At 45.0% G+C, this 20,323-nt stretch overlaps 1 protein-coding gene across 1 annotated transcript; it reads right to left on the bottom strand.

Annotated features, from left to right (window-relative positions):
- Positions 1–17,703: 17,703 nt before the first annotated feature.
- Positions 17,704–19,027, bottom strand: LOC101763837 (auxin-induced in root cultures protein 12). Its single transcript, XM_004973282.2, has one exon. The coding sequence runs from the start codon at positions 18,719–18,721 to the stop codon at positions 17,951–17,953; it is 771 nt and encodes a 256-aa protein (XP_004973339.1). The 5' UTR covers positions 18,722–19,027; the 3' UTR covers positions 17,704–17,950.
- Between the last annotated feature and the right edge of the window lie 1,296 nt (positions 19,028–20,323).

Here is a 20,323-nt window from a genome sequence, read left to right as displayed (position 1 = left end):
AAAACAGTGCAAGATTTGAACTTTGAGCTCATAATTAAATACTTAAACCTCCTTTTCCTTGTACAAGAGCTACTGATATTGGTTAACAATAGACTAGAGATTCCATTTCGCATATGTTGTCCAATGTGTTAATGTAAACTTCCTCAAAATAAGTTGAAAACTGCACAACTTTCAAACTTTGAGCCTCAGTTTAAAAGTGAAATCTATCTTTTCCTTATCCAACAATATGTCCAAAATACTCATTGGATACCCGAGATCATTTGTAGTATAAAAACCTCCAAGGTCTCTATGTGATTTTCTTCAGAAAAAAAATCAAAAAATGGTCACTTGATCATATGTTCAGAAAGGAATTTTTCCTGATTTTGTTCAAGTTGACTCTAGTCAACTACTTTGACTATGCCATTGAGGTCCTTATGACTTGAATTTCCCCTCAAACTTGATTCCACTAGATTCTAAACACTTTCAACTTAAGATTCCAATTTTTTTCAAATTTGAATCTTTAATTTGAATTTTTGGTCAAATTTTGCTCAAATTGAACTTGTCTCCTAATACCTATTTTTAAACCAAATTTATTTAGTGACCTAACAATGATCTTCTTAGGTCTTAAACACACTTGGTGTTACAGAAAATGCATCGATGCATGGAAGGACGTGCGGCATCCAATCTAGATGCAATGAGCGGCGCATTATCGAAGCAGTGGCAGCTGGTGGGATCTCGCGAGCGGCCCCCAGACCTCCCGGATCCTTTTCTCCGACGTGGCGATGCCTCCACCACCAGCGCCAAATCCACAGCCACCAGCTAGCGATGAAGCCCGAGCACTGAGCCGCTAGCCACCAGCCGCGCCGCTGTGGAAGCATGGGCGAGGAGGTGCCGGTCACTAGTTGCGCTGCCGATTCCTACTGCTTGTGCCGGGCGGAGAGGAAATGGAAACTGATGGGGAAGGAGAAAAGATCGAAGGGATACGCCCTCATAAACAGTGGCAAGCGGGTAATTCTAAGGTAAAACTACCCTTCACAGCCGGTAGAAGTATGTCCAGAGCTACTGTGAGAAATGAATGGGGAAAAGCTGCTTTTGTTGTAGAACCTGGTATGCATGCAGCCCATCTCTTTGGTTGGCTTTTGGCTTTTCTTTAAGCAAAAGCAGTTTTGAAAGCCAAACCAAAGGGACCCTAAACCTGACAAACTACACATAGTTACAGAAGTTTATCTCTTTATTTTGTCGACAACTTACAGAAGCTTATGTCTTCATTTCGTGAACAATTCAAAAACTGAGGGAGTTTCGAGGCAGTGTCATTATGAAACATCATAGCTTGTTCTATGTTTTCTAGGATCAATTTAGCACAGTTTCCCTAGAACCTGAAAGTTTGAAAGTACAATGGTGCAGTACTAGCTAGCCTAACACAACTAAAGAAATTTGAAAGTTACCGATTCTAATTATTGGAGTCAAAATCATTTCTAGTGGTAGGCTAAACTCAAATTAAATTAGTTTTTAATTGAATTAGGAACAGCTACATAGAAACTATACATACTGAAATTTAGAAATAAGCTATGTCCTAATCGGATAAATGTAGCATCTGCATTTACGATAGAGTAAAATGCACCAGAGGTCCATCAGTAGGGTGGGAGGTGAAGCGGTAGTGTTCCATGTTGCCGACACCGCCAACATGTTTGGTGAAATGCCAAAGGGAGAGAGAAAGGGACAGAGAGGAAGGTGAGAGGGATGAGAGAGAAGGTACCAAGTTAGTGCTAGATGCTAATGTAGAGAGGAAGGTGAGAGGGATGAGAGACAAGGTACCAAGTTAGTGCTAGATGCTAATGTAGAGGGGTATGGATCTAGAGTCAACAACATAACAAGTTTATGGACCCGAATATGCTCTTTCAGATGAAAATGACAATACATATCTAATAACCATTTTCAATACAACTGCATGTTGAAGATTTCATTTCACAAGTCACGTGATTTTTCACACAAAATATGCGCGCGAGCGATGCATGGGATTCGAACCCACAACCTCTTGCCTCGTGCATAACTTCCTTACCATCTCATTTCTACAACACATCTGATCGAGTAGGGGATGTTTTCCTTTTGTAGTCACCAATGGGAAACCTTCTAGTCCTTTTGTGTTGCGAACCTCGACTAAAGAGGTCTCCAAGGACTATGAAATTTAGACCTGTGGATAATGCCTCTTTAGTTCCGGATCCAATTCATCCGAGACTTTGGTCCAAGAATCGAAGGTGAGTTGTCCACTGGTGTTAGTGTAGTACCATATTTTCTTACTTGTCCATGAAATTGTTTGCTAGAACTTCTATTGTAAGTAGAAGAGATTTAGTGGCTACTTTTACACAAACATTCTTGGATTTCCACATAGGTCTCAATTTCCTCCATAGCTTTTATAATGTTGATAGGGCCTGAAGTTAAGTGCAAGAAACTTTGCGTGCAGATTAAAGCATCTACTGTGGTAGCTGACAATGATGTCCAAATAAGTCTACAATTGTTCCTCCTGTACTGAATGTAGATTTTGAAACTACTGTGGAAACAGATATTGCTAAAATGTCTTTTGCCAACTTACGTAATATGCGGTACTTGCTAATATGTGGAAGACGAGGGCGAGTAGGTGAGGGGCTCAGCTTCTTATAGCCTGCGGCGGGTTTGCGATGGAATGGATGGTGGGGACTCATCGGTGTCCGTGCCCTTGACCACGCGGTGCGCATCCGTGAGCGGATGCAGCTACGCGCTATGGTGGTGCGGAGGCAGGTCGAAAAAGGAGGGCATAGCATCGCGAGGGCATCCGAGGCGTGAGGCGGTCAAAGGGGTGTTGGAGGTATGCCCTAGAGGCAATCATAGAGATGATGATATTCCTTTGTATCCATGTTATATATTGTGTTCCTTGAATATCCATTAAAGGCTACTTGAATTGATTTGCAATTATGTGAATTGTGTGTGAAACTCTTTACTTGTATGGTTACTCTAAAAGTTGTGCCTAATCGGAGTTCATGTGAGGACACACATGAATATTAGACTAGCACATGTATTAGTTGATGACTATATTTCACAAGTCATGGACATGGAGATGTCAAACTAATAATGTGGGCACGTGTAGAGACATGTGGTAGGACTGACCCAACACGAGTTACGTAGTTCTCTCTTCACACAACATGTACGCTTTGTCCTTAGACCTGAGACTGTCGCATGTACTCAAGATATGGATCGACATACTTAGGGGCTATCAAACACTACACCGTAACTGGGTAGTCATAAAGGTAGCTTTCAGGTTTGTCAAGAAGCATGCTGTGAGGCATAGTCAGTCAAGATGGAATTTGCCCCTCTCTATTTGAGAGAGATATCTCTAGGCCCCTCGAGTGATCGGAACCAGAAATGCATGGCCATGCTACGTGAGGTTAAGAGTTAACCTAGAAAGGGATTCCGAATCACAGCATCGAGAAGAGTGGTTGGCTTGGAGCCAGACCAAATATAGTGAGGCAAAGGGAATAGCATGTACGTGATGTTGTGATGGTTTGTCTGATATGATGTCCGTGTGCGTATAGGAGTTAGTATGTCTTGCTAGAGGCCGCTACTAACTATTGGCTGAGTAGGAGTACTTGGGCCATGTCTATACATATATGAACCTATAGGGTTACACAATTAAAGGGCTGGAAGCCCAATTCAGATGTGATCTGAATTAGATCAGGTTTAGGAGTACTAATGGGCCTTAGACCTAGAGGCCCATTAGGAACCTCTATATATTGAGGGGTGGGGGGTGCCCTAGGGTTTCATCATTTTCGCACCAGCAGCAACCGCGCCTCCCACGCCCTCGCCTTGTTGCAACTCGCGGACCTAGCAGTTTAGCTTGCGACGCTTCCTCCCCACACGTGTGAATACCTTGGAGGTGTTGCATCTGCAGCACTTGGATGAGCCGCTGCACGAGAGTTTCGACGAGGAACCTGACGAGCTGACAACGAGCCTGACAAGCCGCAGCACGAGAAGGGAGTCTGCTGCACGTGGATGAGCTGCTGAGGAGCTGCTCGACGTCAACGTGTTCGACAACACTGCGTCGATGTGAGATCAACTTTGCTGCCCCGATGCGTATCTAGAACTTCCGCACCTGTGCGTCGAGTGTTAATCCCGTCATCTATAACAGCAGTTATTCCTGGTTTACGTGGTAGAAGATTTTTATTTTGCGCTAGCGTAGCCTACCTCATATTCCAACAAGGGGACCTACTTGGTCATGGCGCACTAGCGTGCGAACCACGTGAGGCCGCGGTGGGCCATTCAGCATGACAGAACGGAGAGCAGCAGCACCGGCAAGTGGAAAAGCAGCAGAGCAGCACCGTGCGCACGAAGGAGAAAGGGGAACAGGAAGGAGATGGAGGCGTGCGTTGGGCTGATCCACAATGCAGGCCGAGCTGGGCTGGTGCATGCGTGCGGGTCAACAGGCCCTGTGAGCTAGTTGCCGTGCACGCTGGGCTGACTTGCTCATGAAGGGAGCTAGGCTGGATCACATGGTTGATGGGCTCGCGTGAAAGAACAGGGAGAAGCTTGAGCTAGTCTGTGTGTGTCGCATTGATGAATTTATTTTAATTTTATGTATTTTTTTTGATTTTGCAGAAATATATAGTCGAATGAAAAAAATTACAAATCTAGGCTATTGCCGCTGGCTGGGCCGGCAATAAGGCCTTACAGCCACCTCAGCCGGCGGTAAGGCGCCGACACCGCGGGCGCATGTCCTTACTGCCGCCTGGGCTGGCAATAAAGCCCTACCACCGCCTGGGCCGGTGGTAAGGACCTGGCCTCCTGCACCGCTGCAATACGACCAGTGCACCCGCCGCCTGGGCCGGCAATAAGGCCCCTTACCGCCACCTGGGCTGGCGGAGGTTCCCCCTATAAACCTCCCCCACCCCCCCAACCAGGCCTCAAGCCTCCCAACTCTTGAGCCAGACCTGTTGTTTTTTAGAGGAACCAGAGAGGGAGAGAAGGAAGGGAAGGAAGAAACAAAGAGAGGAAAGAAGGGAAGAAGCCTCCTAGTCATCAGGTAAGTTTTTCAATGTCGTAGTATAGATCTAAAAATATCTTGTGCTTTTAGATGCTAAAAATCTAGCTTAGCTTGTACAATAGATTCGATATTTAGTTCATAGTTTAGTATTTAGATCTACAGATATGTTGTGTGGTTTTAGATGTTAAAAATGTAGCTTAGTTAGTATAGTAGATTCGGTTTTTAGTTCATAGTTTAGTATTTAGATCTAGAAGTATTTAGTAGTATAGTTTCATGAAATTTTAATATTTTTATTATACAACCATAGGATGCCAAGGCGTGGAAAAGCTAGGAAACCAAGGTAATCTCAGTACACGTTATTACGTAAACTGCTAGTCATATGATTTAATCTTAGTTGCTTCCGGTTCTTACAATAAAAATGGTAAAGATGGAGTGGTGTTTCATTGAGCGGAAATACCTTCAACCCTTTGCCTCTTCCTAGTGGTGTTCGAGTGCCCATGTGCTTTTGTGGCGATCCTAGTAAGGTAGCCAAGTCCGATGAAGAGGACACGTATTGGTAGAGATATTGGATTTTTTCTAACTTTCAATTTGAGCCTACGTTTCGTCAGCACCGGATCAACAAGATGGTGAGTATTTGATGCTGTTTGTTAATTTTTTTACTATCCTATGACATCCTGCATTTTTTTTTGTTTTGTAACTATTCCGTTTGTTGCAGACCCCTCCACCGCTCTGTGATTTTGAGCAGTGGATTGACACTAAGATGAAGCCTGAGGACAAAGAGGAGATGCAGTACATGTTGCGTTGGGCGGCAGAGAACAAGGAGAGGATGGAGAAGAGGCTCAGAGAGGAGGTTGTAGAGGAGGAGCACAAGGAAGAGGAGGAAAGGAGGTGTCTTGCTGCGGAGAGGGAGGAGAGGGAGAGGAAGCTTGAGTGTGCACGCCGAGCGAAAGCAGCGATCGAGGAAAACCCCGATGCCCTGAGGAAGGAAAAGTGGCCTCGTTGTACTCAGTAGGCTCTGTTATTGGCTAGTACTCCGTTGTGTGTGGTTGGACCTTTCATTGTGTGTCCATGGTTTATTCATGGATAATATTGTGTACTGTTGGACCTTTCATTGTGTTGTACTTAGGTCATGTACTCCGTTATTTGCTGCACAATTTTCATTCGTACTGATCGATTATTTTAATTGTGTGCTTTAATTCTTAATTAGGAAATGTTTAGACTTGTATAGTGAGCGCACGCGAACAATGAAAAGCATTTAACTTCTTATCTAGATAGAGCATTCCTTGCACATAAAGATAATCGTACACATCATAATCCTACAAATGATAAAAAAAATAACAAGTCGTCCTACGCACTAAATGCGTCCTCGCTTGAAACGAAGCTCGCCGGCACCACGACCACACCTCGCTACCTGTTGTGCTACTCTAGTCTGCTGCCAGTCGTACGTCCAGGGCTCTGGCACGTGAACGTTGCGAGTCGGACGTCCTCCCGCTCCCTCCGCAGGTGGTGTCACGAGGTACTAGGTCGCGCCCTGTGTAGGACCCTGTGTTGTCCCGAGGTACTGGGTCGCACCCTGTGTAGGACCCTGCGGGGCGTCTGCCAGCTGGGAGGGATCGAGCAGGTCGAGGTCCACTCTAAAAAGCTCATCGAACCAAGCCTGGCCGCTGGATCTCGCTGCCTCATCATCTGTGTCCTCCTAAACCCATCCCTAGTCTGTGTAGCCTGTTATAATCACAAAGGAAATGGTTTTGTTAGTTTCGTTGCGTACTTAAAATGGAGTATACACAATGTATGCATCACGCACCTGCTAGTCGTATCTCCGGTGCAGCTGAAGATGGACAAGAGGACCATGCGGATTGCATCTGCGAGGTAGGTAGCAAGACATTCCGCGGAACGTTCTGCGGGACGGTGGACAGACCTGCTGTGGAGTGACAAGACGGTGGTGGTGGTGGTGGTGGTGGTGGTGTGGCGTAGGATGTCCCGGCTGCTGGCGGACGAACGGGCGGGTGAGAGGACGTACCAGCCTGCTGTGTAGGAGCTGGAGAGGGCGCACAGCGGTAGGGAGCTCGTGGTGGAAGGAAGACATCCCTGTGCCCGCCACGGCAGCTGACGGCACTGATAAACCTCCTGCGGATGTCTCTAGCCCTCGTAAGCAACGAACGGTGCTGAACGGCATTCAACACGTCGAAGTGCTCGATGCCGTACGTCAGCTGTGTGTCCAAATCCCCAATAATGTCGAACTGTTGGGGAGCGAAAAAATTTGAAGTTAGTCACACCAAATGATGCAAGTTTAGTAACAACAAAAATTACAGTAGCTTACAGCGTGGTCGTAGCTGACGTCTCTCGTGCGAGGGTACGTCTACGTGACTGGAGCGGTCTCCGTTGGTGGCTCGGCCGGAACGAACAGGACCCACATCCTGGTCCTCAGTAAGAACCAGCGAAGGTACACTGCGAAAGCATCAACGTCGTGTGCCCGGGCCTCCTGGACCACCTTGTCTAATGCGGTTGCCCACAGGGTGACCCAAGGAACCATCCTCGGAGCCCATAGGACTCCAGGCCCACCACCACCACCACCCTGACGGCTAGCCCTAATGGAACCATCGTTATATGAGTTACATAAATGAAAAATTCTTAATGCAAGGAGAATGAAAATGCTGGATTGTACCTGTGAACGGAAGCCGGAACGGCGGACGTTGCCGGAAGCGGGGAGTGCTGGTACAGCCCGAACTGCCTCATCACATGGTGAAACGCGTAGTCCTCGACATGGATGTCGTAGACTACTAGCTTCCTCATCCTCTAGTACGCCATGTCCTGATAGCATAGCGAAGACAGGCCATGCGGGGCACGAGCCTCCCCCGCCTCGAAGCATGCAGCAATGACATGGGTGTAAGGCCTGTGAAGCAACCTTGGCTTGTGGCAAGAGCAAACACACCCTTCATTCCTGAGGATGCACTCATGTGTGTGTCTCTCGCGCCTCCCGCCCATTCGAACTTTGTCCCTGCAAATAACTTCGAACTGGCGTTCCACGGCTCCCACTTATTTCACACGATGCAAATGAGCTTTCTTAATTGCTTCCTCCATGTACTATGTCATCTTGTACCCAAATATTATGTGGTTGTTGTGCATTGAGTTATCAGCCAATTGATACCTTTCCCTGAAATACTTCATGGTGCGGTAAAGGTAAAATTCCATAATACCAACAAGGGGCAGGCCACGAACAATGTGCAGGACCCAATTGTAAACCTCAGCCAAGTTTGTCATCATTATACCCCACCGTGCACCTCCGTCATCAAAGAGTAATGCCCACTTTTCCTTCGATTCATTCTCAATCCACTGTGAGAAGGTCTTGATGGATCTTCCCCGTCTTCGCCTAACATTTGGACCGTCGAGCCCGACGTCCTCCAGAGACACAGATTGGTCGGCCTCACTATTGACCATCCTCTTCGCTAGTTCCTCACATTTCTTATTTGTGAGATCCTCATGTTTCTTCCACAGTAGGTTGAACTTCTTCTCCTGATTCTGGCTACACAGGCACTTGAACAATTTCATTAGGGTCTTGTTCTTGAATTGGCTGTGAAAGTTCGCACCCATATGCCTCATGCACCACCTACTCTTCAAGTTCGGCCATATCGGCGCCCTGAAATGCTCTTGACTTCCATTCTGTAGGTCGTTGATTGCTTGTATAATGCCTTCGTGCCGATCGTGAATGAGACAGACCCCCTCGACATCCAACACAATCATGTTCTTCACCCTCTCGAGGAACCAGTACTAGCTATCTCCAGACTCCTTCTCCACAAAAGCGATCGCAAGCGGCAACACCTGATTGTTGCCATCGGTCCCAATAGCTATTAATATTGTCCCTTTGTACCTTCCAGTCAGAAATGTGCCATCAATGCAAATGACTGGTCGACAAAGCCGGAAAGCCTGAATGCAAGGACCCAACGCAAGGAATGATCGTTGTAGGACCTGTTTGCCTAGAAACTGAAGAACTGGATATGCTTTCAAGTCGTAGAAGTAGAAGCTTCTAGGATTTCTCTAGCAAATGGTGTGCAACAAGGCAGGGAGGTTGTCGTAGGATGCTTCGAATGTACCCCACTTCATCTCAAGCGCCTTCTGCTTAGCACGGTAAGCTTTGTTGTAGCTAATCTTGTACTTGAACTTCTCCTCTATGGCACAGATAATGGACTTGGGCTCGAAGCTTGGATTCTCCACTATCTGAGGGTACATGTATTGAGCAAAAAATTTAGTAGTGAGGTTGCAGTGTGTTCCTTCCAATTCAGCCACCAAGCATTGGTGCTCAACCACTATGGTCATCTCGCAGTAATCCTTCCATTTGCCCTTGTATGCATGCACCCTGAATGGGCAATCATTTCGCACACACCAGACATCATACACCTTCGGGCTACTCTTTTCCACCCTAAACTGACACTGCAAACACAAAGTGGATGATCTCTTAATAGCCACCTTCACTTCATCCCCACTTTGGTACAAGCCCCCACGTATACCTCATTCTCCCAGTACTCCCAAGGAATATTTTCCCCAACATTGACCTGTAGGGCGGAATGGTCCTAATTTGACCAATTTCGCGGTACAGGATAATCGTCTTCCTCATTGGATGAGCCTTCATCCATGGCACTATTGGCCTCCCCTCCTTCCATCTCCATCTGCTCTACTAACTCAGGAATTTCTTCCCCCTCATCAGCCTCTCCATTTGGTTCCTGAGATGTTGATGTACTGCATCTCCACCTTCTTGTTCTTCGTAATCAAGTTCTTCGTTTCCACCCGCATTACTCTGCACATCTTCTTCCACTTTAACTTCATCACCTCCGACTTATTCTTCAATATGAGTGCTAGGTCCACCCTTCATGAAAAATTGGACATACCATATGATTGGTAAACCTCTTCTCATGAAACCATTTATGTAAGCCCGATACCTCGGAGTTCCTTCAAGCGGAACCAACTCCCAAAAGTTTATGTCGGGCCATCTTTTCACTACAACCCTCACAAACACATCCACTTGATCTCTGTCAACACCTAGGTCCCTACAAAGCCACTTGCATATGCCCCCCCAAGTTCTCTCTCTTGCTCTTGGAACACACTTGGTGAAATTGGGAAATCCACTCAAATCTACCCCTTCTAGACCATATCTAACCTCCCCGGGCCCATAGTACACTTGAATATTTACACTATCCGACATGCCTGGCAACATACATGAAACGGGCGGTCCAAATTAATCTCAGCATTCTACATAAGTTAACTAGAATAACAACCTCAATTGAATATACAAACAACTATGTAACACTAAACCAAGCTTACTAACTAATTTTATCATAGGCATGCACCACAACAAATAAATCTAATACCGGTACCGAAAAACTATATTGTAATACCTAACCAAAAAATCATAATTTACTAACTACATTTATCACAGTGATTTACCAGAACAAACAAATCCAATATTATTACTGAAAAACTATATTAGAATGCCTAACCAAAAAATCATAATTTACTAACTAGGTTTATCATAGTCATTTACCAGAACAAACAAATCTAATATTGTTACCTAAAATACAGTTATACTAATTAAGCTACATTTTCCTATATCTAAATACAGCTAAAAGTTTCTAAGCATAAATCTGGATCCACTATTATTTCTAAATCTAGATCTACTAATATTTCTAAATCTCAGATCCACTAATATTTCTAAATCTAGATCTAAACTAAACTAAACTAAACTAACTATACTATACTATACTTAACTAAACTATGAGATTAAAAAGATTTACCTGAGAAAGACGGAAGAAATTCCTTCCCTCTCCCCCCTCCTCCTCCTCTCTTCCCTCCTCCTCCTCCTTTCTTTCTTTTTTTTTCTTCCCTCCTCCTCCTCTCCTCTCTTTCTTTTTTTTCCTTCCTTCCTTTCCTCTTTCTCTTCTCTAGCTCGCGCTGCCGAGCGCTCACTCTGGTGTGGGGGGAGGGGAGGGGCGCGGGCAGCTTTTGTAGGGGCGACTGTCGCCGGCCCAGGCGGCAGAAAGGGTGTTATCGCTAGCTGAGGTGACGGTAAGGGCCTTACCACCGCCTGGGCCGGCGACAGTGCCTCGAATCGCACGCGGTAGTTACGGCGCCTGCTGACGGTTGGGCGGGAGGGCCTTACCGCCGGCTGAGGCGGTGGTAAGGCCTTATCGCCGGCCCAGCTGGCGGCAATAGCCTAAATTTGCAATTTTTTCATCTGACTATATATTTCTGCAAAATAGAAAAAAAATGTAAAAATATAAAAATTTCCACATGGATCAACTGGGAGTTAGTAGATCAGGCACAAATTAATTGGTGAGAGAGAAAATATAAAAGAGATTGAACAGAGAGAGATTGTTAGCAGGCCAGGCCGAGCTGATGGGCTAGTGACCACCTCGGGGTGCAAAGTTAGACCAATTAAGTTTGTTACATTATATTATGTTAGCTTTAGTTTGTACTTGATGAAAAATTAGACAACTGCATGATTAATTTTTGAACTAGATTTATCATGATAAGAATAAAACCTAGCATGCAATTCTCGAACATACTAGGCAACAGCAAGCACAACTTGATTATCTCAGAAAACATGCTGAAATAACAGATCGGATCACGGCGTACAAACTCAACGGGTGCAGCCGTGATGACAAGTGGTGATGATGGAACGACAACTGTGTTGTGGATGGAGTGCAGTAGATGACGCCGAAGATGATGAGCTGTTGTACCGCTGGATTAGGACGGAAGACAAGCCATGGTGAAGACCTTGAGTAGTCGTGCGGAGCGCTTCCCAAAAACCTTATTCGCCCTCTCCCAGTGCAGGATCACAAGAGCAAGAGGTTCTGGAGACCTGCTCACCCGTTCACCTGTGCATGCCAGCACTTGGGATAGAGTAGACTACGGTGGTGGCGCAACAGCGAGAAGAGGCAAAAACCCTAGCTCGATTAGATGATTTTTGGTAGAGGCCGATAGGTTGTATATATAGGAGAGCCCATGATCTCATGTCGCGATCGTGATCCAAACTGATTAGGCTTTCATATATATTGCTGACTTAAAGGCTAAGTAACCAAAAAATAAAACAGCAAAAGGAAACCGCGCGCCCCCGCAAGGCGAGGGGCCTGATTTCGGCGGACCATTCACGCAGCTGTCGCACACCCGCGCCATTCACCCCGCCCTGCCCCACATGGCAAAAGGAAACTGCGCACCCCCACAAGGTGAGGGGTTGGATTTTGGCAGACCATTCATGCAGGTGTCGCACACCCGCATTTGCCCTGCCTGGCCCGGCGAGGCGTGACGTGGCGTGGCGAGGTGAGCGAGCGCGCGCGTGTGGAGGTTTCCTTTTCTCCCCACACATATAGCTTGGAGGAGTGGAGACAACCTCCATATTTAAGTTGGCCATCCTCCTCCTCCACTAGCAATGTGGGACTAAAAGTTTGCACCACTCCAACCACTTGCTCATGTCCACATGGGCCTTTGAGATTTATTTAGAATTTGTGAAATTGGAATGGGCCAAGCCTATTATTTCATCAGTACTTTGGATTAGTTCCAAAAATACAATCTCATCTTTGAGATCCAAATAAACTAAATAAAATCCAAATCACTGTGGCGAAATCTTCCGACTTAAACTAACTGAAGTGCGCCTAATCACTGTTGGGACAGCCATTATTCATAATGCAAAATTTGGTAGTCCGTCTAGTGTCCCCAGGACAACCCAAATCATCTACGATTTGAATCTTAGCCATACATCAGGATCGCTTCCATGAAGGGAAAGCATTAAGCTGTTGAGCAAGAAAAGTTACTCCAAGGTGAAGCTAAGCATTGCTAAGCATAGGATAATTACTAATTATTCTAAACAGGTGGTAAAGATGTCCTACGAACGAGGTTGGATTATGTATAAAAGTAAGGTTTCAATCAACTCCTAGACTTAATGTTGGATTATGTATAAAAGTAAGGTTTCAATCAACTCCTAGACTTAATGCATATATAGAGGAAATAACCAATAATTTTGACACATGAATAGGAATTTCTGAAATTAATATGTGTAGATGCTCTGCGGCTTGCCTTGGGTCACAAAAAAGTTAGTTCCTTCGGCAGATCCTTCAACAAAAGGAACAACTTCAACAACCTCCTCGAATTCCTAGGGTTATTCAGATAATTCCACGAAATCCACTTAAGGAGCTTCAGGTTCTACGATATGATGCATGCCACAGTTAGAATATGCAAAACCTTTTGAAACACTGACTATACAACTTATCGTTATGATAAAGTTGCAAGCCAACACTAATCTACCCATAAAAGATTAATCCTCAATTATTTTCTTAAGTAACCTAACTTAAGCCTTTTGTTTTATTTAGAAAAGCATTATAAATAATTTCTAATCTTAAAATCTAATTGCTGTGGATTACGAAGCATTTGTAAATAATAAAATATTTGGGATAGCTCCACTCTATGTTTTAGGATAGCTCCACTTTATGTTTTCCAGCTCCACTCCTAAATCTCCTAGCCAAACACCTTTAGATCCACCAACTCAAGCTCCAGAAAAAATATAGATCTGGGGCCAACTCTAGGGATTTTGTTGAGCTTCTCAAGAGGTGCTCTAGAAAACAACAATTCAAATATCCACATGGAGTTGTGGAGTAATTACCCACTAGTACCACTAGTTGCATAGTTTCCGATGTAACTTCGCAAAGGAAAAGAGAACGAGCTCGTCCGCCCTTTCTTCTCCCTCGCGTGTCCCATCGCTTTCTGCCATTGCCGTCACCTTTGGCCTCGTTCGATTGAACTGCTACTAGTCGTCAAAACTAGCGAAACAGATCCCCATTGGCTCTCTCTAGAAGATGCAACCAGGGCAAGACAGGTTATTCCCACCAAATCGTACAATTTGTAGAGCTGGAGTAACATTGACAGCCAAATAGATTGACCAGCTCCATGTTTTTTGGAGTTGGTATAGTGGAGCTGAAGAAATGTGGAGTTGATGAGGTGGAGCTATTTTTTCTGAAGTAGAGCAATCCCAAACATGCCCTTATTATGACAAGATTCCAAAAATAAGACTGCAATTAAATATGTTTGGATAATTTTTTAAAAAATTGTATGAAGCTAGAACATTTTTACCGGTGTAACTTGAATAATAGGAATAAATGTTTGTTCTTTGCAAACTAAATATTAAATAGAATGTACAAATAATTTAACATCCAGAATAAATTAGTCTACAAAAGTGAAAAATGGCTACACATGCGAATAAGCTGTTTTACATTGAGAACAAACGTGTGAACGTTGCAAACAAAATTATTATCATAGGCGAAAAATTTAGTCCACAAAGTAACATATATTTAATTGCTAAGATCAGACATAAGAACAAACATATATTTGCTAAGATTCAGACATAAGAACAAAGATAAATGATACAAAATTAAGAAAATAAAAGAAATAAGATAGAGAAGAGAAGAGAAAGAAAAAGAAAAGGAAAAAGAAAAGAAAACGAACAGGAAATAGAAAAAGAAATAAGATAAAGAAAAAGAAAAAGAAAAAGAAAAAGAAAAGATGTTGGTCAGCTTCGATAAGAGAGAAAAAATAAGAAAATAAGTAGAAAATCTTGGACCAAGTAGACAAATGTATAAAACATTCCTTGTGGAATGGAAGTGGCATAACTAAGGGAAATGGCTGACTTGTGGCCTGGAAGCATGGATGTCGGTCTAGGAAGGGGGCCTTGGAATTATGAACGTGAGAACCCAGAACACAGCCTTGCTACTCAAGTTCTTGGATAAGTTCTACAAAAAGGCAAACCTGCCTTGGTGTTCACGCTCGTTATTGATACACTTTTAGTGCTATTTAACTACTGAAGGACTATAAATACCCTCTCATGGATTACAATGAAGAGGAGTTGGAGAGGAGAGGAAACACCAAGCAAACATCATCCGCCGCCGCCATAAGGTCGGGAAACGGAGAGAAGATTGGATCTATAGGAGGCCACGCGAAGCGAAGCACCAGAGGAGGCAGAAACCTCCCAAGCCAATCGGCTTGGAGGTGCCTAGGCCGACGCCTGGGGCTTTTCTGCTCCCATTCGTCATCGTCTTTGGTTCAGCTGATCTACATGGCATCCTTTACCCCAAATTGTGTCAACATGTGTAAGATCATGGGGTAAAGTCTTTGTTTGACCTCGGGGTTGTATGGAGATCTTTATTTGTAATCGCTTAATCTCTTGTTTAAGATCTATTTGTTATCAATCATATCTTAACTATGCTCTTTCATGTAATGGCTGGCCAGCCCTACTTTGGGTTGCTTTATTGCCTACCTAGAAGTATCATCATGCCATGGTCTTATTGTCCGATAGTTGAGGACCCTTGTGTAGTGACAATATGTGAGAGGAAAAGTTTTGGGCATGGTTCACATCCACTCATGATAACACTTAGATCTAGTTCTTTCATGCATGGCGATTTCATCTTCAGATGATCCTATATCCCTAGGACCAGCGTTCGACCTATCTTGTTTGCACCCTTTACTCTCTATCTACTTTGATCTAGACTACTTAGTTTTTTTGTTAGCATAACCTTATCCTATACAAAGAGCTTTTGGTTATATAGATTAGTGCTTAGTTAAGCATGCAAATCTCTTATTCCATGGATTGAGGGAAAACCTACAACGGATCCATGCGCTTGCGGTTCACAACTTGATGTACTAACTGCCGTCAACACTTTTGCGCACCTGACATGGAACTGCCTTAAGCCACCTGATGCTAGGCATAATGTAGGCTCTTTTTGGTGGAGGTATCTTATGAATCTCTCGGATAACTTCCATATGATTGCCTCCTGCAAAAACCTTGGCAACTCTCTTGTATTTTGGAAAGATCTTTGGGACTTGGGTATACTTCAGTAGAAATTCCCTCAACTTTTCTCCTTTGTCAGAAATCTAAATATCTCAGTTAAAACATTCCTGTCCAATACAATTGGTAGGAATTTTTGGTTGCCTCTCTCGTCCGAGGCTTCAACGCAGATGACTGTTCTCCAGGAGATGATTGAAGGGCTGAATCTTGTTGAGCAACACTTTGATTAGTGGACCTATATTTGGAGCTCTACTGTCTTCACGTCTAAAAAAGCATATGGCAAACTTCGTGGATCATTGCTAGCATCGCCTCTCTTTAAATGGATGTGAAAATCCAAGGTACAAAATAAACACAAATTCTTCTTCTAGCTATTCCTTGTAGATCACGAATATATTGCATCGCAAGCATATGTTCTTGGAACTTTTTGAGTGCAATGTGTGGAACGTGCGGAAGGATCAAGGTTCCACTTATTCGTTGACTGCCCTTTCAGTTAAGCTTGCTGGATTTTTTTGTGAATTCACTGGAATACCTCTCTTGATTCACTAGACATGATTATACAGGCTAGGCAGCAGTTTGGAAATATGATTTGCAGGGAAGTGATCATTATACCTGCTGGTCTATCTGGTACCACAGAAATGCTATCATTTTTTATGGAGAAGTTCTTTCGTTTGCTAGATCGCGCCATTTGCTTGAGAAGGAGGTGAAGTTGGTTAGGTGAATTTGATGTTCAGGGATTCCATCTTGGTTTGGCTGAGTAGTCTCTAATGTATATTTTCCTTTTCTTTTAGGTTTAATTCCTGTGTATCACACGCCTGTACATATTCCATCTTTATATATATGAAAAAAATAGGTAGGGGCTCCCCGGCTAATTCCGTCAAAATAAAAATAAGTAGAAAATGAAAATAGACTAAAAGAAATAGGTAGGGGCTCCCCGGTTAATTCCGTCAAAATAAAAATAAGTAGAAAATGAAAATAGACTAAAAGAAAACAAGTAACGGAGGGAAAAAGAAACTGAAGCAGCAGCATAGCACATCGCAGCAGGCCAGCGGTAGAAGACCGACGCTCGGCTGACACCCACATTGGGCCACCGAACCGATATTAGGTCGAATTAATTCATACCATAGATGCACACGGGAAATCTTCAGGCAACAAAAAATGTTCCAACACCTATCCGATGTATAGCCATTACCATAGTCCAAACGTTCATGCCATGCAGAGCGCAATAGGCCAAGACTTGCCCAAGCACCCCGATCAGTCGAAAGGGACAACGACAGCACGCTGGGGACGAAGCGATCCACTTGCACGACTGTATCTGCTAAGCCAGATTGACCGCCTGGGCTAAGCGTCGCCGTCTGTTGTGGTTGTGGTCACCACCTTGTCATGGCAACCTGTTGTGCCATTGACGGACCAAGTAATTAAGATTACTACGCGCCGCTGCTGAAGTGGCCAAGACGATCATGCTACAATCCCTGAACCCTGATGCCGACCGCCACAACCTCCTCTATCCGTCGTCCGGCAAGCGCTTTGCAGATATCAAGCACCTTGTATGCATAATCATGAGCACTAGTGATAGGCGTGCATCTATGGTCCGGGCTTTCCACAGCAAAGCCGCCGTCGTGATCCAATGCGTATGATAGCTGCTGGTCTTTCTCTCCTACTTTTTGGGGGAACCATGGGAATGTACTCTACTGGACCAACCTATCAATTTGCAAGAATTGAGTGGAGACAGTGCTTGCAATCATACAACAGAGTAAAAGAAAGGGAGAGGGATGATGCAAACAATGATCGCCTCAATATTTAACTCTGATGACCGTAATGCCCCGAGCAGTAAGCGCTCAACACTCGTGCTGGTTGAAAAACTAGAGTGTGATCAGTAGCTGCCAAAGATAAATGGAAAATAACAACTACTACTGTAAATGATTGTTGATCATCGATTTAAGTCCAGATCAGAGTAGAAAACAGAGTAGTCTAATTCCAAAACAGAGTAGTGCAGTTTCTTTTAGCTCTTACTATTTATGTGACTACGGATTCTGTTGAATTTGTTTTGTGATCTATGCATCTAGAACTGAAACATGACAAAAAAGAAATAAACAAAAGGGCACAAAAAATGCAATGATGTACGTAGTTTACAGGAGCAGCTATGCTACCAATACCATCGTCGTCGTCAAGAAACCCAGCAACGCGAGTAGCACGAGTGCCGGCGCCGAGACTCTGGCCGTGTCTGCCGCCCGTGAGATCGTCCTGCTTAACGGGGGCGATCCATCGCCGCTACCCTCGCCGGAGCTGGACGGGCCGCCGGCGAGCGCGGGAGGGCTCGCCGCGGCCCCGTCGGAGAGGACCAACTTGCCCCTGGCGGCGAGGTTTTCAGCATCCATGGCGTGTATGTCGGGCGCCCCTCTGGTCACGGAGGACCCGACCTGCCACACGTGGTTCACCACCTTCTTCATCCCCGTGTCCAGCCGCAGCGTGGCGTACAACCGGACCTTCCCGCCAACGCCCACGTCGGCGGCGAGGCCGGTGGCCTGGAACGCGATGGGCGTCGAGGCCTTGCCGAGCGGCGCGTAGCCGGTGATGTTGTAGGTCCTGACGGCCGACGCCGCGGAGGTGGCGGCGTCGCCCGCGAGCACCAGTAGCGCCTGCGCGCCGACCATGCCGCCGCCGCTGGGGTTGATGCCCCACGCCACCCACCCGCCGGGCGCCGCCGGCGCGGCCACGAACGCCAGCGACAGCGAGGGCACGGACGCGTCGTAGGTCCAGTGCAGCGCGGCGCCGAGGGACGGGAGGTCCTCGCACGTCACGTAGGTCCTCCCTGATGGGAAGTGCTCACCGGCGCACGACGCGGACATGGCCGCCGGCAAGGCCACGACGAGGAGGAGCAGCGCGAGCTGCAGCGGCGGCGTTGAAGCCATGTGCAATTGGAGTTGATCCGCTCACTCCTCCAGCCGCCGCCGCCTGTGCTGCTTTGTTGTAGTGTGGAGGATTTGTATCAACTATCAAGGAGTGGACTGAGCTTAATTCTTTTTCTTGGAAGTAGGTGATTAATTTGAATGGATTGGGGGTAATGAACTGTGGCGACAAAAAACGGAACACGAGTGGGGACTCGGTCGCATCAGTTGCAGCTTGCAATGTTCCATCAAAAATCAATGGTTGATGATTCCTGTCAAGGATATGTGGCCAAATTTCCGTGGAAAACGAGCCGGGACGTTGACAGTCACGTCAACGCAAAGCTCGAAAGAGAGCAGATAGATGATGCTCGTTGCAAGCATCTCTGTAGTGAATGTCGAAGACGAATTTTCTATGATGGGTATGTGCAAACGCGGTGCTGGAAACGTGAATATTACATCGAAGCCACTTTTGACCTGTACTTTCCTATTCTATCTTTGCTATTACTAATATATTTTGTTCCTAGTTCATCACATGGATTGTTGTGAATAAAAGAAGTTGGTACCTTGGTCTAAATGATGTAGACAAAACAATAAGAATTAAAAAATCGAAATAAGATCAATTGAATAAATTTATTTCATGTAAAACAAGAGCAAAATTGTTAGTATGAAAACTACCCACGCTATTTGCACGGGGTACCTTAGTTATTTTAATACAATAGTGTTAAAAGAAACCATCACGTTCATCGAGAGGATCTGAAATTACCACATTATAATCGAAAAAAGATAAGAATATACACTATTGGATTTTATGAAGATCTAAAGGTCTAGATCAACCCAACAGTCAATATCCAATACAACTATATAATAATTAATTTCGGAATTAAAATATGATGAATCCCCACATGCATACACCTACCAAATATACAAGATATTGCCTAAACATGAGCTCTCAGTCCGGAGACGAGGCAGAAAGAATTACAGCAAGGCAAAAATAAAATCACGCCAAACACGCAAGTAAGGCTTACAATTCCCAAATATACACATCCAAGAGTAAATGTCACGCGACCGGCCTAGAGCCAGTGATTAATGGAAGGTAATCTTTCCATTTCAAAAAAGAAGTGTCAATGTCACGGAGGATTCTTCCAATGATCGCAGTAGAAGTAGAGGACCTCTTGTCTAAGATGAGGCTGTTTCGGGCCTTCCAAAGTTGCCAGAGAAAAAGCACCATGACCTCCAAGCGAACTTGATCAGGTAGGGACACAGCTCGGTGCCGAAAATCCAAGGCATGGCGTAGCTTCCATTGCGAACCAAAATACCAAGGTGTTGCCATTTGCCAAACATCCACAGCGATGGGACAAACCGTGAAGATATGATCCGCAGTCTCGAGTTCACCATGACAAACTTCGCAAAAGGATTCTTCAAGGGTGCGAATATTCTTATGGTAAAGAATAGCTCGAGTATTAAGCCGACTGGGATGGAGGAGCCATCGGAAGAACTTAACTTTGGTAGGCAGTTTGGTGTTCCAAAAGCGGTTGGCAACTTGGCATCCGGGTCGGGAGGGTCGTCTTGGTGGAGAGTTTTGTATGCATTGCTCGAAGTGACAGGCGTGGATCGGTTCAGCAGGCG

The sequence above is a fragment of the Setaria italica genome, chromosome VI (genome assembly GCF_000263155.2).
Source record: "Setaria italica strain Yugu1 chromosome VI, Setaria_italica_v2.0, whole genome shotgun sequence".
Lineage (NCBI taxonomy): Eukaryota > Viridiplantae > Streptophyta > Magnoliopsida > Poales > Poaceae > Setaria > Setaria italica.
Note: the sequence above shows the minus strand (reverse complement) of the source record. Positions and strands in the feature narration are given on the sequence as shown.